The sequence below is a fragment of the Suricata suricatta genome, chromosome 1 (assembly GCF_006229205.1).
Source record: "Suricata suricatta isolate VVHF042 chromosome 1, meerkat_22Aug2017_6uvM2_HiC, whole genome shotgun sequence".
NCBI classification, from domain to species: domain Eukaryota; kingdom Metazoa; phylum Chordata; class Mammalia; order Carnivora; family Herpestidae; genus Suricata; species Suricata suricatta.
Window position 1 is genome coordinate 78,443,771 of NC_043700.1, and position 18,086 is coordinate 78,461,856.

General features: G+C 42.2%; 1 protein-coding gene across 1 annotated transcript in view; it reads right to left on the minus strand.

Moving 5' to 3' along the window:
- Positions 1-10,068, minus strand: part of GAB1 (GRB2 associated binding protein 1) — a 122,940-nt gene extending 112,872 nt beyond the window's left edge. Inside the window, exon 1 of the mRNA XM_029950943.1 lies at positions 9,715-10,068. Within this exon, the coding sequence (XP_029806803.1) occupies positions 9,715-9,786 (72 nt within the window). The 5' untranslated portion in view covers positions 9,787-10,068. The remainder of the gene's footprint in view (positions 1-9,714) is intronic.
- Positions 10,069-18,086: the final 8,018 nt, after the last annotated feature.

An 18,086-nucleotide genomic window follows, 5' to 3' on the forward strand; every position in this document is an offset into this window, starting at 1 on the left:
TGCTAAATTCTTCTAGAGTCTTGTCTCACACATCACTGATCACAATATAATTTGCAATACTGAATGCATCCTATGTAGCATATACACTCCCGAAAAATGAAGACAGTGCCTTCTTGGTCCTCTTCTGAATTCTTCACGGCACCTTGTTCATAGCAGGTTTTCCCTCAGTGACTGAAGGATGTGACCCAAGAGGTGAGAGATCTGGCTCTGCCAGAACAGTTGGTAAACAGGTATGACCTGGGACAAATCGCTTAGTCTCTCAGAGGCTAATTTTTAACTCCCTGTAAAATGAGAAGGATGGATTCCTGACTAGGGAAGAAGGAGATTTGTGAAATATAGCTACTGTTTTGGTAATCATAGAACCAAATCCTTTGCATTAAAAGCCAAAGGACATCCAAACAATACAGGAGAGAGAAATGGGTTAGAAAAATTGAGAAACAACAAACTAGATGGTCTATAAATTTAGGTTCAAAATTCTATAATTATTTGGTCATGCTGCTCAAGAGATCATGCAAAGTATCACACTGTACATTTAGACACAGAGAACAAATGTCATCTTTGTCCTCTTGAAATTAATATCCTATTACAAACACTAAAGAATGATAAATGAAGGCAAATTTTCTTTGTAAGCAGATCATGTGTACGCACCTTCGCCTGTGTATACTGTGGGTCATTATGAAAATCATCTAGAAGAATATATTAAATATATTAGGCTTTCTTTTCCTGTTTTGACTATTTGCTTTAGTGAAGAAAAAAAAAAAGAAATACTGTTCGATAGCACCAGTTTAATTTTGCACCCTGTTCTTTGGAGATAAATGACCTATATACCAAATGAAGATTACTCAGAAGGCTTTGGTTTTATGTAACAGCATCACTCGGATCAAATTACCTTCCCAAATAGTTTGCATTCTTACCAGTTCAGTATTTCCTTTTACCTTTTTTCAACACTTCAAATATTTATACCTGAAACTATCAGGGAGAACTTGTAAAATTTAATACTCCTACACAACTTCAGGGTCAATTATAACTTTGCCAGAGGGAAGGGGGTTCAAATAATACCTCCTTAACTGAATGAGGTGATCATTCCTCTTCAAGTTTTCTACCTAACACCATTGGAATTCAAAACACTGGAGGGAGCATTTGACTGAGTGTGTCTTTCAAGAGTGCAAGATTAAAACTCCTCTCCGGCTAATCAAATGGTCATCCCTCCACCAGAAACACTTTCATCCTGGCTGCTCTGACTCTGGCCGAGGCACTAAAGGGAATGTGCGATGGACTGGAGTTGAGAAAGCACACCAGGTACCTAATTCTTTCATCAGGTAGTCATCTCAGGGAGGAGATCTGCTACTGGGAAAGTGGCCTGACCACATTTCCCAGTACAGCAGTAACTAAAAACTGCATTTCAGGATAGAAAAACCATCTGCACGCTGGGTGGAACATTATTGTTCCCAGTCTTGATGACCACGTTACAGGGACAGAAATAACCCCCCACTTTTAGAGAAAAGATGAAAGAATGTGTGTGTCAAGATTCTAATACAAATACTCTGTGATACTGGTGGCAGGGCTTATGTTACAGGGAAAGAAGTGAAAACAAAGAGGAAAAGAGCAAGAGGTTAGACAGAGACCCGCAGGACAAAGAGTGCTTTTACCTTTCTCCCACTTAAAAAACAGTTAGCAAATAAAATGTTATAGCAACTGGCTAACTGATGTATTAAAAACAAAAATAAAGAGGTGTGCCTGGCTGGTAGAGCCATGCGACTCTTGATCTCAGGTTTGTCGGTTTGAGCCTCACAGTGGGTTTGAAGATTACTAAAAAAAATAAATAAAAATAAACTAAAAACAGAAAATAAAAACAACAGACTGAATTCTCAACCTTCTCTTGATAGCTACTGTCCTACGTCATCATTTCACAAAAGCAAACCTCTTGATTAATATTATACTTACCTGCCTATTTCATGTATAATAGCTAAATATCTCTGGACAATATCAACAAATATTCAGCTCAATCAAGCAACAGGAAAGTAACATGAAAAGCCTTGGCATTAATGGACATTTCCCCCCCTCTTCAGACCACAGGATGGATGCCTTCTCACTTTTCTCTTGAAATGTAAAGTGGAACTTTGATGTTTTCTTTTTCCATGAGTGCCATTCTTAAAGAACATATAAAACTATGTTCAAAAAAATTTAAACTATGTGAGTCAAAGGAAAACTAAAAAGGGAAAAGAAAAACAATGAACAGGAGAGTTAAAGCAAAGTTTAGTATTTTTCTTCCTTAAAAAAAATGACCCAAGATTTTTACATTGAAAAGAAATGCTTGGCTCATGTTTGGACTCTCTCGTATATTGTTTTTAATTCATGGAACAATGTAGCCATTTGGTTTTTTTTTTTCCTTTTAGGACATTTTTCATTTCTTTTTGAATACACAGGGAATTTTTTAGGCCAAGTATGAATTCAAAGTAAAAAGCTGAAAGAGAAAAAGACACACCACCATAAGAAAAACTCGTGGTGAATTTGGCATTCTTTCCAGTATATAAAAATAAAACCCAGTTTAGAAAGATGATAAAAATTTCTGAAATACACATAAAGGAAAGAAAAATCAAATGGCAGAAAAAATTTAAGATAACTCACATTTCCTCTTCTGGAAGCTCTATTTCTTTGCAACTTACATCTTCATGTGCAGTTTGCATATAGCAGCTCTGCTAAAAACAACCACATGGAAAATTTTTGTTCCAGATAAATACTGCAGGACAGGGCTTGGCAGCTACAAGTTGTAATCAGAATGCTTCAAGAGCGAATGGAACAGAGATAACAACCAAACATGTATTTCGGTGCGCAGCGTTAACTATTTTTTATAAAGCAGGCTATGATAGGGTCAAAAGCTGCTGGGTTCTACTTCGTATGCATCTAGCAATGAGAAATCTTTTCTTCAGTTATGAAGAATTTTGTACCCATGAATAAAAGAACTGCTTAAAGGATAAAAGACTCTCTTTTCCAACTTAGCTATTCTCGTATTAAAGTGCTCACACATACAAGCCTGGAATGGTCAAAAACGTCCAGTTCCTAAAGTGACTTTTCCCAGTAATTCCACAGGCCTGAACTGCTACCTACTATTCAGTAAGACTCCCCAGCCATCTAGCTGGCAATTGAAGAGGCTACTTATTTAATGGATGTGGAAATCCACTGTACAAAGAACCACTCTTCCCCAGGAGTAATCTAAAGAAGAATGCTAATTTCATTTGCGCTTGTAGCTAAAGAGGGGAGAAAAAAAAACCTGTGACTTGATAAGTTTCCTGTACTCAAATCCACACATGGAGATAAAAGGAGCCACACAGAAACGTTGTGACGTTCAAGCCAAAGTTCAAATGGCAAATTCAGATGAAGCTCTAAGTTGGTGGAAATTAGCCACCATGATAATGTGAGGAATGTGAAATGAGAGAACCCCTTCCATCAATAGTCAGAGGGGGTTTAATGAGACCCAGTGGTGTTCTTCTCTCTCCTCCAACGCTGGCTGGCACTCACACAGCTGGGCTAAGATGGCTTCCAAACTCCAAAATAAGACACTAGCCCGAGGCAGCGCTGCCCCTCCTGCTGGGACTCAGGAGCAAAGGAATCAAAGGCTCTTTTATTCTCCCTCCCACCAGAACATGCTCCCTCTCTGTTGTAAACTAAACGCTTGCCAGAATGAATTATTTAGCTCAAAACAGACATAAAGAAATCTTAAATAACACATGTCCCCTGGAATTTGAATAAGCTCAGGTGACCAAAGTTGTTTTGTTTGTTTCTTGTCTGACACATAAAATTCACTTGTGGTCAGGATGCCATCAGGAGCATTAGGTCATGGCAGAAACAGAAACTTCTCAAACGAGATGTTACAGCTGACATCTAAACTCCATGCTTGAAACAGAGGTGTTCGGAAAGGCGTTCCCTTGTTAGGATGTCTAAACTCAACACAAAGTCTTCGTTCTTCCTTTAAAGCCCTCAGGATTCGCTATTTCTGCCAGCAGTACCTCAGTTCTTCCAAGAACAGAGCCTGAAAATTCGTCTGTGAAGTCTTCCCTGGCAGCCCCCTTCCATTCCTCCCAGCCTGAACTCTTAAGCAATTATTATCTGAATCATTCATCTGGCAAGTAGTCATATATGGCCTTATAACATATGTCTTGTAAAATGATTTAAATGTAGGTGCATTTACAGCTTGTCTTCACAAATAGATTAGAAACTCCTTGAGGGCAGGGAGTGGGCCTTTCCCTCCATTGTATTCCACGCAGGACATATTACAAAAGCTCCAGAAATACCTGTTTATTCAGTCAACAGGTACTTGCTGCTCCTCTATTCTGAGCCAGGCAGTGCTCTGGGTGCTAGAGCCACAGCTGTGGCACCCGCAGCAGGACGCGGCAGGCCTGTGCTCTGTTAAAGCAAATGTTGGAGGGTCCCCAAAGAACTCTGCTTAAGCAGTTACTAATAAATCCACTCAACCATGTAAGATGAACAAGAAGTTGAAACTTATTTCCCAAAAAAAGACGTCTACTAAGAAGCTCCCCACTCTGCCTCTCACTTCCAAGCAAATACCTAAGGAATGTTAAGGCACAAGAGTTTAAAATCTAGGTCTTTACAACCTTTCCCCATTTTCCAGATGAGGAAACTGAGGGTCAGAATGGTCCAAGTATCAGGTGGATAATGGCAAAGTCCAGTCGAATCCTGGATCCTGACACTGAATCCAAGGTTCCTTCACAGCAGCACAATTTACCCCAAGCCCATCAAAAACAAAGCAGTAGTCTGTATGCTGTAATGTCCCTTCTCATTACATCACGTGTTAGCTTCTGTAAGAAAATTAGGAGTGATGACAATGCTCTGAATCTGTCACCTCTTAAACTTCCTCAATCTGCAAATCTTCAAGACCTTATCTACGTATTGTTTATGTTGACTACAAAATATGGAATTTTAGTTAGTCATAAAAAGTGCTTTGTCATTTTATCTTTCTTATTTTTAAAGCAGACTCAATAATGACAAAACACACAGAAATAATCAATTCGGCTGGCAACCAGATAATCCAAGTGTAACTCTTGTCATATTATTGTATTTTGTCCAAACTGACCTTTTTAAAAAATTTTAAAACCAATTTGTAAAACACAATTCTAAAACCACCCTTCAAACTGATAGAACTTTCTAATGGTTATTTCAAATCCCAAAAGACAACATCAGACCTAAGAATCCGGCAAGTTTTACACAGAGAATTCTGTACTCATCATTAAGTCCAAGCACAATGAAACAATGAACTATTATTACCTATCATAAAGGCTTAATGTAATTGGTAGTTGATGATCTCTGTTAACAGAAAGTGTTCCTGCCACATTAGAAAAGGTAAAAAGAAAACATTCAGAATTTGAATGGAATGTTTACTAAAGTGAGGTTTTCCAGTAAAAAAATTCCCTTAACAGAGTAATTACGCTCCTTCAGATACCATAAGCAAAAGCTTCTGAATCCCTTGATTGCTACTGGAAATTGGGGGGAAAAAAGTGCAAGAAGAGCTTTCAGACACCACAGTCCCATTTGCTGTAGTGACACTGTTGAGTAGAGACACAATGCTTAGCACAGATCCTGGGCTGTCCTTGAAGAGGACAGCCTGCCTGTCTGTGCCCCTCTCCTCCATGTAAGATGTCAGATGCCCACCCAGAGGAAGAGGCTATTTCTGTTTCTAGGCCCATTTCCAAAACCAGGGGCAAGTTCTGGAAGTCCAGACGCGAACCCTCCTATTAAGTGACAGCTGAAGAGTGAAGCTCAAGCTGGGTGCAGACTGCACACCCAAGAACTGGCTAAGGTCTTGCTCCCAGGCTGGCTGGTAGTTAAGAGGCCACCTTGGTCTAGCCTCCTCAGAAGTCGGTTCTCCCACTGAGATTGCACACCCGCCGGGAGCTGACAGCTGGGCCATGGGGGAGTGCAAACTTGGTGTCCAGACATGAGGCAGGCCACAGGGAAGCTCCCCCTACAGTGATACAGTGATAGCCAGCTGGCTTGAATCAATCCTTTGTTTTCAGACCTACATTTTATCTCAGCTGAAATTTTAAGCCCCGATGAAAATCCTACCATTATTTCAACCATCTGATTTGTCTTTAAATAACTCATTAAAAAAATCTGAGCATCACTGTTCAGTGCATACTACCAAGAGTTTACTTGTTCTCTGTAACCCTAGTGATGGTGATCTGTAAATGATTCCATTCAGGTCCTTACAGTAAAAAAGCAGCTGTTTAATATACAAGACAGGACAAAATCTGAAATACAGCAGTCACAAAATTGAAAGAAAGCATGAGCATTTTCACCTCAACTTTAAGTAGACTTCAAAAAATTCAGAGGATGAAACACATACAAGAGTTTCTTATTCTTTTGCAAATAAATATGCAAAAAAGTAAAATGAGATGAAAAGGCTAGAGGAACTACTCACCCACTCCAGTATTCCTCTCTTTTACGTACCTTTTACTCTCTTTAGGAAATTCAAGAAAGGCTTTCATATAAGATGAACACACTAGTGTACAAAGACAACAATCCTGTGTAAGTTGACTATGCAACAGTAAACATAAAATGGAGTGTAAAGGGAATGCAACGGGGCCATAACATGAGACAACTTTAACGATCAAACTAAAACAATTTTTTGTCACATGAAAGCCCTTAAGGATCATCTTAATCAATGTTTGGAATACCCTATAAATACTGTAAACAGCCAGACACTGTCAAAATCCCATGGGCCAAATGTTCCCCAACAGAACCAATGCTCAAACTCCCTGATGCCTCCTTTAACAATTAACAGTACCACTTACCCAAGATATCTTTTCACAGCAAATTCACTCATTAAAAACCATTATCAAGCAACATTTTGCATATTATGGACAACTGTGTTTCCTTTATTTTCATAAAGATCTTATTTTTTTAACTTTTTTTTAACATTTATTTATTTTTGAGAGACAGACAGAGACAGAGCCATGAGCAGGGGAGGGGCAGAGAGAGAGGGAGACACAGAATTGGAAGCAGGCTCCAGGCCTGTCAGCATGGGGCACAACACCAGGCTCGAACCCATGAACCATGAGATCATGACCTGAGCTGAAGTCGGACGCTCAACCGACTGAGCCACCCAGGCACCCCTTCATAAAGATTTTATATGAAAAGAAAACAAGTGTAGGAAACCATGTATATATGAATGTCCTTGAGGGTCAAAACTAGTTTAGCAAAACCAATCTGAATTGAATACCAAAAGCCAAAAGATCAAAAATCTGGGTCTAAATCTTCTGGGAAACCAAACTGACAGCTAAAATACAAGAACAACCTCTTTTTAACTTATAATATTCCAGTCATCCTCAGGTACCCCTTCAATTCTGTAGCACCCTGCACAGTCTTCCTGGGCCACATCCATATACAAAGAAAACACTAGGGCTCAGCCAGGCAAGAAGAGCCCCACCTCCCCCCAGCTGTAAAGCATATTCTTCCCCTGGCTGAAAACACAATTTAGGGATCCTGCTCTGTCTCTGAAGTGTTCCCACGGTTTCAGACTACACTGAGTTTGTTCCTCAAAGCATCTATTTAGAAAAATAAATAACAGTCAGCTTGGGCACACAACCTGAAACCACTTTATGTTGTTGGCTCAGTTTTTCATAGTCTTGTCTCATTTCCCTGAAGACTCAGAAAACTGCCAGAAGGGTCTTATGTTTCTTTAGCATTGCACATCTGATGCCTAGTTCACCTCTTCCTTGCATTCTCAACTAATACTCATACACTCCTAGAAAGCTAAAATCAGAAAGGAGCTTTAGAGATGATTACGTCTGCACTCCACTTGAACTAGTTGAGAGTCATTAACCTTTTATAGCCGGGTCGGGCAGATCTGGGTTCAAATTCTATCCGTGGCACATTCTGGATACAGAAACTGTTTTCTCGTCTATAAAACCGAGATAATACCTACCTCATAAAACTGTTGATGACCAAATAAAATAACACAGTTTTTGAAATTTGAACCTTTCATTTCCTTTGTCCTTGTTAAGACCATCTTTTAGGCTGATTTTCATCCTAGGTACATTTAATTGCAAGCCCAAAAGTCAGGGTTTCTTCCCTACTTTATTTTCTAATCTTATGGTGCCTAGTCCGGCATCTTTTGAGAGATCCATAAATCAACCGTGTCAAGGAATGCATTAAATCTCTATAATCACTACTTTTCCCAGCAAATGTACTGTCTTTTAGTTTCTTCCTAGAACCTACTTAGGTCTATGTGTTGCCTAACCTGTGCCTCTCAAAATAAACACACCTCTCTCCCTACTCCCTCTTCTCACACACACACAACCTTCTTTTTACAACCAAGAACTGAAACAACCACTGCCTCCTCCAAATTTTTCAATAAGGTTAGCATTTATCAGAATATTCAGGCAAACTGTTTTAAGTACAAAGAGACAGGATTTGGAAGGGTTCGAGATTTCTGGAGAACTTTCTTCGGATGTGTGGCATCAAGTCCTTAAATGAGAATTACTTGTCTAAAACAAAGGCTGGCATAAGGTGAACCAGAAACTCGTTGGTGAAGTTAAATATTGTACTTCACTCCACCATCGAAGCAGTGACTAATAGGATTAATTTGCCCTCTAATATTGGGTGTAAATATCCTTCAACAAGATTCAAGTTCCATTGGAAGTGCTGGCCACTGACAGTGAATTTGTATTTAAGGAGGCATACATTTTGCTTTTGAAAACACAGTGTGCTAGAAAAACATTAGCTCCATATGCCAGGACAACGTGTTATTTCTTTCCTTTGCAAGAGGCAGCGACAAAAGAACCAAAGGGTGAGAAGCGGGTAAGATTATAGACCCCTGAAGAGGACACAGATTGCCACCAAAGTAAGGTTGGTTCTTTCAAGGAATATTTTTAAAACAGCTAAAATAACACACAATCAGCATCTTGTATCAATTACACAAAAGCCATTTGTGTAACCCTGGTGGCCTGGAAAAGGACCACAACACACAGAAATCCTACTGGCCGCAGCTGTCCCTCCCTCCTGCGAGGCTTGACAGTTCGTCCAAGGCGCCCAAACACCAGCCGCCAGGCTCCCCCCAGCGCCCTCCTCCCGCAGCAAACTGCCAAGACTCTCAGGCCAAACTCCACGGTCCCAGTTTTCAAAACCGCGAAAATGCGAACCCTTGCTAAGCAAACGGCAGGGCGCGTAGTAACTTTTCTTTCTCTTTTGCACGAATCGGAGATGCTGGTTTCTAATACCAACGTCTCAGGCCCACAGGTCCACAGCCTCCCGCACACAACGCACCTCGAGGGGTAAGACCAGAGGGCGGACCACAGGGCTGCTGAGCTCTAAAACCTCAGCAGTTTTCCGATTGCGGGAAATTCACTAGACAGCAGCCCCACTGTGATTAAAAGCAGATATAAAGAAAGGAGAAGGCTCTTCCCCTGACCTCTGCTACAAGGAATAATAAAAACACGCAGCGGACATTCGGTGGAAATCCCGGGGCCTCTCATCGGCCGAGGAGGCCCGCAAAGCAGGCCGTCTGGAATCTGGAGGAAGAAAGTTAGCGGTCAAAGTGGAAGAAGGCCAGGGCGTACAGCCTCGGTCCCGAGCCGGCGGAGGACGAGGCCGAGGGGAAGGAGATGGGGGACTAAGTTGAAGAACCAGTCCCGCGTGGGACTAGAGCAGGGGTGCGGGCGCGGAGGTGCACGGAGCGGCGGCCGAGGCTCTACTTACATAACGCTTCAACTTCTTCTCCGGGGGGGACTTGCGGAGCCATCCCGAGCAGACCACTTCGCCGCCGCTCATGGTGCGCGCCTCTCCGGCCCCGGACCGGGCGCGCTCCCGACACAGCCGACGCCTGCAGCCGGCGCAGTGGCTAGGACCTCGCTCTTCCGAGGCGCAGCCGGGGCGGACTGGACGCTCCGCGACGCGCTGGCTCTGCGTGTCCGAGTGTCTCCCGCGCGGGTCCGCGGGCGTGAACAGATGCGGGTAACGCCGCCAAGGCCGACACGTCGGGGCAGGGTTCGCCGCCGAGCCGAGGGCGCCCCGGCCTCCTTTCAGTGCGCCCGCGTCGCCGCCAGGCGCGCCGTCCCGCCGGCCGCCTCAGCAGCGCTCGGGCTCAGCGGCACTGTGCCCCGGCACGGAGCCCAGCCTCGGTCCCCTGCGCTCCGCCCCCTAGGAATAGGACCTCCCCAGAGCTCTTTCCGAAACAGACACTACGTTGCACACGCACACATACACATACACTCGCTCACACAATGTCCCCGCGTGGCGCCCACTCTGGCTCGCCCCTCTCGGCCTCGGTGCGCCCGGCGAGATCCTCTCCTACCCCCTCCTCTGGAGAGGGTGGGTCACTTCCCCGTGGCGGCGGGGGGCGCACAGAGGAAAGACGAAGCCGCGAGGGTCTCGTGCGGGAGCAGGGCAAGTCCTGAGCCACGAAAGGAGCCGCCCGGGTGGCGGCGAGGCGCGGGGCGTCGCTGGGCGGCGAGCGCAGGGCAGGGCGCAGGTCCCGCCGGAGGGTGGGTCCGTTCTTGCCGCCGCCAGAGAGGGCGGGGAGCGGCGGAGGAACGAGGCACTCGGCTGCTCGGCTTCGGGGACGGACCCCACTGTCCCGTCCCCTCGCGCTCCTCCCTGGCTGCCTCCCCCACTGCGGGGCGCGCTGCAGGTTCAGAGCTGCCCGGCGCCCGGTCCCGATCCCTCCCTCTCCCGGCCTCCCTGTTCCCTCTGCCTTTCCTCCTCCCCTTCCCACGTTCGGGCTGGCTCCGGTTTCAGCCCAGACTTTCTCTGAAACTCCGCCGAGTGCTTCCAGCCAAAACAACAAGAACCGGGGGCGGAGGGAGCGGACGGAGGGAGGGAGCAAGAGAGGGAGGGAGCGGGAGTCCGAGAGGCACCCTGGGATCTGTAGTTCAGGAAGCTGGAGCAGGGTCCTCGGCCCTCCCGCGGCGGCAGCCGTGGCCGGAGCCCCCAACCGGCACCTAGTCTGGGAAGGCGGCGGAGGCCGGCGCCGCCGGGGCTCGGGCGCTGGGAGGAGCGAGGAATGTTCGAGCGTCAGTTTGTGGTTTGCCATGTCGGCTCGGCCGAACGTCAGTTTAAAGTTTGTACTGAACACAAGATCAGGAGTTTGGGGGGATTTCTCCACTTGACAGCCTGCAAATCACAGCAGCCTGGAGGAAGACTGCGACCCTGAGGATCCCAACACGGGAGACTTAACGGGCAAGAACTGGAGAAAGAGGGCGAGGGGGAGCGTGCCATGGCGACTAGCCTGGCAGGCTGGACAGAGGGGTACCCACCCGGGCTGGTGTGGGCTGGTCCCTGGAGCAGGCCTGCCAGAGTGGTGGGACTGCTTAGTGTGGCCAGAGTATTTGACCGATTCTGTCTATAGGACATTTTAAAGTCTCACATTCCCTCCGTTTGTTGCCAGTTTCTTCCACCTGACTTTGTATTTGTTTAAAATCTACTCCTGGAATGTTGAACTAGAACGGGGACACTTACTGGATGCCCTGGTCCTACTTGCCTACTTGTGTGTGTTTTACAGTTATGGCACCTGGTCCTGAGCTTAACATTGTCCTGTAGTAGAAATATCTTTTCCAGTTTATTTATGAAAAGCAAATGCCCGAAACGAATTTCAGAATATAGCATAACCAAATAAAAGCGTTGAAAATACTAGGAGACAAGTTAACACAGGGTTTGTTTATCAACACAACATTCACATTCTGGAGTTCCTCTCTTTTCGAAAATGTACAATTGCAGTAGAGAATTAGGTGCTGTGGTGGTGAAAAAGATTCCTCCATTCAGGGAGGTGACATTCCTGTGGTGGCATAGGATCCTAAACAAAGGGTCAGCATACCAATGGTGATAAATGTTGTGCCCTGAGGGAAACAAATACAGTACCTAATGTGAAAGAGTACTGGAGTGGACTCCGATGGGATGAGAAGGAAGTTTTCCTTGAAGGGGCATTTAGACAGATCTGTAAGATATTGTGAAGAAGGAGAATCAGACCTGTTTTATGAAAAGATAAAAGGGATAACCATGAGGAGGGCAGAAGGAAAGAACAAGCAAGGGGGCTTGTTTTTCTTAAGTTGTAGGGCTTTTTAGAACACCCGTGATTGTAATTTTTACAGCATCTCATAATAAACCAAAGCAATGTGTGTGAATACAGATTTTGTCACAAGTCCAAAGGACAATAAATCATGGAATTGGTTTTTCACTTCTCCCATTAGAAGTGTGTATGTACACAGAGTCAAAAGTATTCATAATTAACATGCATTAGTTCACTGTTCTGTAGTTATTTGTTGGCTTTAGAAAAATTATCACTATCTCCATTTCTGTTATAGTCCTTTAAATGGAAAATTGTAATATATCTTGTACTATTTAGCTCTTCGAAATTCAAATAATCTTTTATTTCAAATAAGGGATTTAATGACCTCATTTCTATGAGATAGAAGAATATTTTCAGAAATCTTTAAGTATATTCCCTTTGTTCAACTGTATTGTTTTAGGTGCGTATTTCTAGAGATCAAACAAGTGTTGAGGAAAGGTTGAAGATAGATACGTCTTCGTGCATGTATTTTAGAAAGAAAATTTGCATTATTTTTACATTGTATACCATTTTTAGATTATCTATTAAATCACATTTTATATCTTTATACATTAAAATGTATGTTAGAAAAAGTTATCACACATGAGTATCTTAAATTTTATTCATACAGCAAATATTTACGGTACATCCTAGTATGTGCAAGTCCCTGAGGACCTGGATACAATAGAGAAGAAAGCCAGCCCTACTGTTGCACTTTAATACCCTGGGGAAACAAAAAAAACCATTTTACAGATAATAAGCCCCATAACTTCTACAATACAGTCATGTGTGGTGTGAAATGGTGTAAAAGAAAAATAGAGACTGATTTGGGCATGTAACAGGAGAATCTACCCCTGGGAGGAGAATGGCTAGGTAGGGATAAACTTCCCTGAGGAAGAGACTTAAACTGAGATCCTCAGGTTGAGTAGAGTTAGCCTGGCAGAGTAACGGAGTATTCCACACAAAAGAGAAACTGCTAGGTGCACAAGTCCTCAGGCTAGATAGAGGGAGCTCCTGAGGACCTGGATGAAGGCAGCAGTAAGGCAAGTGTGAGGGACATTGGACTGGTGAGGTTCTAGGCAAGGGACAGGTTGCACAGATGCTTGCAGATTAAACTTTTTCTTAGAGCAAATGATCATGTCATTTGCTGTGATTCAGATCACCTCGAACAATCACTTCCAGCATCCTACTTTGACCACATATCTTGCAACTTGACCTTTCAAGATCTTCCTATATAATCTTCTTAACAGCTTTCCTAGCCTATGTCTAGCCTATTGACACCTTTTTCTTTCTCATGATTCATCAGACCTCTCCTTTCTCCATTTCCCCCCTTATCCAGTTTAAATTTTGTGGCCCACATTTTTAATGACATTGTCCCAACTCCCAAAACACAACGCGATGAGCCCAACTCTTCTTTCGTCTGCACCTGAGCAACAAAGCGCTGTTGGAGAGAATCACCCAATCACCCAAAGTGCCATCTCTATAAATTCATGTCCAAAGACCTGAAGTAGATCCTCACCTATCTGCAGGGGCAGATCTTAGTTTTCTGGGCCCTGAAGCTTATATAGTTTGGAGAGTCCTTTTAAAGGCAAAGAATATACAATAACAAATAGAAAATTAGGATGAATATGTATTTGGAATGAAAAAATAAGTCAGGAACATTACCAGAGTTGTGGAGATACAGATGCCTTTCTTTTGATCTCTATAATAATTTATCAGAATCCTTACATGGATATGATTCCTGAGTGCATCCTGCTTCCCCTCCCCACTAGTACATGCCACCTCTCCCAGCAGCTCCCTACTCTCACGGGAGCCTGTGAAATGAGTGGCCCAGTACTGAAGCTTCATTGGCTTTATGGATGTCCCTGCTACCTAGCAGTCCCACATTCTTTATCTGGACAGTACACTAGGCTACCCTCTGCAATACCTTGTCTTTAAAAACAAAAAACGAAAAACAAAAAATGACAGCTTTATTCAGATAAAATTTACATACCATAAAATTCACATTTTTAAAGTGCACAATTCAGTGATTTTTCATATACTTACAAAACTCTTCAACCTCACCACTTATTTCAGAATATTTTGGTGTCCCAAGAAGAAACCCCATTAGCAAAGAAATTCCCACTAGCAGTCAATTGCCATACCCCTCTCTACCCCAGCCCTGACAACCACTTAATCTTTCTGTTTGTTTCTTTTGGACATTTATATAAATGGAATAATACAATAAGTGGCCCTTTTGTGAGTGGTTTCTTTCAATTAGCATAATATTTTCAAGGTTTATCCATGTTGTAGCATATATTAGCACCTCATTCCTTCCTATTATCAAATAATATTCAATTGTGTGGACATACCACATTTTGTTTATCCATTTATCAGTTGGTGGGCATTTGGATTGTTTCTTTGGCTATTATAACTAATGCTTGCAATGACTCTTAAACCTTCTTCAGACTTCTCAAGTTTCCACACACACACCTCCACCTCCTCTATCAACCGAAGATCTTTCTTATGGGATCACCAGAATGCCATCTTAGATTTCTTTTCAGGCTTTCCGATGGAAAGTCCTTCAACCTGTAGCCACTAAATATGCAAACCTGCATACTATCTTCACTCCTCCTACTCTTCCTTCTTCCTAGAGAAAATAGAAAACTAGTATTACTTTCTTCCTATAAGAAGTCTATCCCTCCACCTGTGCTTTGAATTTCATCCCACTGCACCTTCTCAAGAACCTCACCCTATAAATGATCCTTCTTTATCTAAATATACTCAATGTACTCCTTTACATCACCTTTTGTGTATGTATTTCAATAAAAGTTTATCTACAAAAGCAAGTGGTCAGCCAGATTTGGCAAAAGGGCCATAGTTTGCCAAATTTTGCTTTATGCCATCATGATCTGATCAGGTGCACATTAACACACACTACAGTTTTTAAAATGGAAATGAACCATTACTATAATGCCTTTTTAAAACAGGTATTGTGAGGGGAATCTTATATGAAATTGCTGATAACATGCAATTGCAGATTATTTAATTCGTCTCTAATGTTAGCACTATTTTTCTGAATAAACTATCATATAATTAAAATGACAATTGGCTGCATTGTGGGTGACAAAAGGATTAAGGCAACAGATTGCAATTCTCTTCAGTTTTAATTGAAAACTGAGTTAAATTATCCATCATATGTTAAATATATATCTCTTCTGTTAAAAGAAAACAATGTGAGGGGCACCTTGGTGGCTCAGTCAGGTAAGCTTCCGAGTCTTGATTTCTGCTCAGATCACAATCTCATGGTTCATGGGTTCGAGCCCCTCATTGGGCTCTACACTGACAGCAAAAAGCCTCCTTGGGATTCTCTCTCTCCCTCTTGGACCCTCCCCCCTCAAAATAAGAGAGAGAGAGAGAGAGAGAGAGAGAGAGAGAGAGAGAGAGAGAGAGAGAGTGTTAGATATTAAAAACAAAATGATGTGAAAAACTTTCCACATCTTATATTTCTCTTCAGGTACCAGCTCTTCTGTCTTCTCTCACAGCCAGACTACTACTAAGTGCTACCATAGTCTCTATCTTTAGTTCATCTTCCATCACTCCTCAATCTCCTTCAATCTGGCTACCATCCCAGTTTCTCTCTTTTAGTTGCCAACATCACCATCGACCCCCCCCCACACATCACTAACTAAAACTAGAATTTTCAGTCTTCATATTTCTTGATCACCCCTTCCTAAAACTCTCAGTGCCCCTGTTCTCTGAGACACTGCAGCTTTGAACCTCCCTGTCTCCTTGCTCCAACTTAGATCTCTCGGCAGGCTCTTCGACTCCCTCTTGGCATTCTAAAGTCCAGCCCACCTCTCTTTTCATTCTATGCTTCCTCTTGTGTGGTGGTTATCTGTGTCTTTATCTCTATAGACACTTTGGAAACTTCCTTTCTAGCCGAGTTCTCCCTTCTGAAAGACCATCCTGTAGATCTAACTACCATCTTTATGTGCCACTTGTCTTCACAAAATCAACAAAATAAAGATCCTGATCGGCTTCCAGCTCTCACCAAATCTAGTCCTCTTCTTCCTTTCTTTTCTGCTGGAGTCATTCCTTACATCTCTCATCTCCCCCCACCAGTCCACTACCAAATGTACATGAGCTTGCCTGTGGAATAATTTCCCATTTCATACACTTCTGCACTACTACTTTTTTTAAAACTACTTCATCTCTCACTTGGATTGTTAGCCATATTCTTAATGTATCCACATTTTATTTCCCCTGATCAGTAGGTTCTCCACTTTTCAGCCAGAGCAATTGTTATAAAACACAAATACGATCACTTCAGTGACAGCCCACTGATCACAGGATAAACCAAAAATCCTTAACGTGGCCTACCAATGTGTATGAGCTCTCCCCTCCACAGATATCCAGCCTCATCAGTACCACTCACCCCTCTCCTATGCCAAATCACTCAGACTTCCTCCGGTTCCATAAACACACTCTTCTCCCTTCCTACGACAAGGCCCATTTTCTTGCTATTCCAATTCCTGGCATGCTACCATTCCCCTTGTGTGACTTTCGTTTAGTTTCATTGGGGTTGGTTAATTCTTGCCCACTCTTCAGATCTCAGGTCACCCACTTTTCCCACAGGGAGACTTTTTCTTGTACTTTGGTTGAGTTATATCCCTATTCTACCCTCTTACCTCGCTATTTATTGTCTTCTTCTTCAGAATATATATGATAGTTGTCATTTTATATATGTTTCTGAGGTTATCTTATTGATATTTACATTCTCACTAGATAATGGACTCTACAGAGGAAAAGGACCATGTGTACTGTGATTATTCAGTTTATTTGCAACCCTATCACTAGCAGGGTGCCTGGCATGTAACAGGCACTGAACACATGCTTGTCCAATGAGTTATGGAATAGATGAAACAAAAGGTTTTCATCAGGTGGCTGAGTGACCCAGAATTTTGCTTCCTACTGACATGGTGACAAGAGATGGTGCTGACATCAAGGTGCAGCGCTGTGGTCTGAATGTTCATGCACCCTTAAAGTTCGTATGTTAAAATCTGAGTCCTCAGGCAATGATATCAGCAGGTAGGGCTTTGGGGAAGTGCTAGGGTCATAAGACCAGAGCCCTCATGAATGGGATTAGTGACTTTAATTAAAAAAATCACTAAAAATTCCCTTACCACCATCTACGGTAGGAGGACCCAGCAAAAAGGCATTGTCTATGATCCAGAAACAGGGCCCTTTCTAGATACCAACTTTGCTGGTGCCTAGATATTTGTCTCTTCTGCCTCCAAATCTGAGAGAAATAAATTTCTGTTATTTATAAGCCACTCAGTTTAAGGTATTTTTGTTACAGTAGTGCAAATGGACTGAGATGGGTAGACCTTGTCTCCTGAATGACCAGACTCCAAAAAGTGACAAACCATGTTTTGTATCATTATCTAAAGGTGGATATTTTTCTTTTAAAATTCTTCCATTCATCTTATGTATAGTTGATAATTTCTTTATAACAAAAATGCATTACTTTTGTAATAGGAAATTTTTATTTCAAGTTTAAAAAAGACATGTAATATTTTTTAATTAACAGATCACTTAAGCTTCAACTTTAAAAGTTGAAACTTTTATAAAGTTGAAAACTTTCATATACCTACGCATTTCTAAGGAAGTTCTATTTAAATAAACCTGGGGTGACAATATCCTTAGAATAAGATTTACACAGATATAATGAGAAAATGGTCTTTTGAAAAAGAAATAAAATATTGTTTAAGAATATTTCAATTATAATTATTAGGGGCCATGAAAAATATAAACAGATTATGATAAACTGCCTGAATTATATAATTTTCTTTCTAGCCTAATACTTCAAAATGTAGGTTATTAACTGGGATAAAAAAGAGCATTTATTTTGTAAAATGTAAACCAAATGCTTTTGTCATTGTAACATAAAAAAAATCATATATAATGGTACTAGAGTAATTTAATATAATAATGAGCTTTTAACACATTTTGAGTTAAAATTGTATTTTGGATGAGCAACAATATT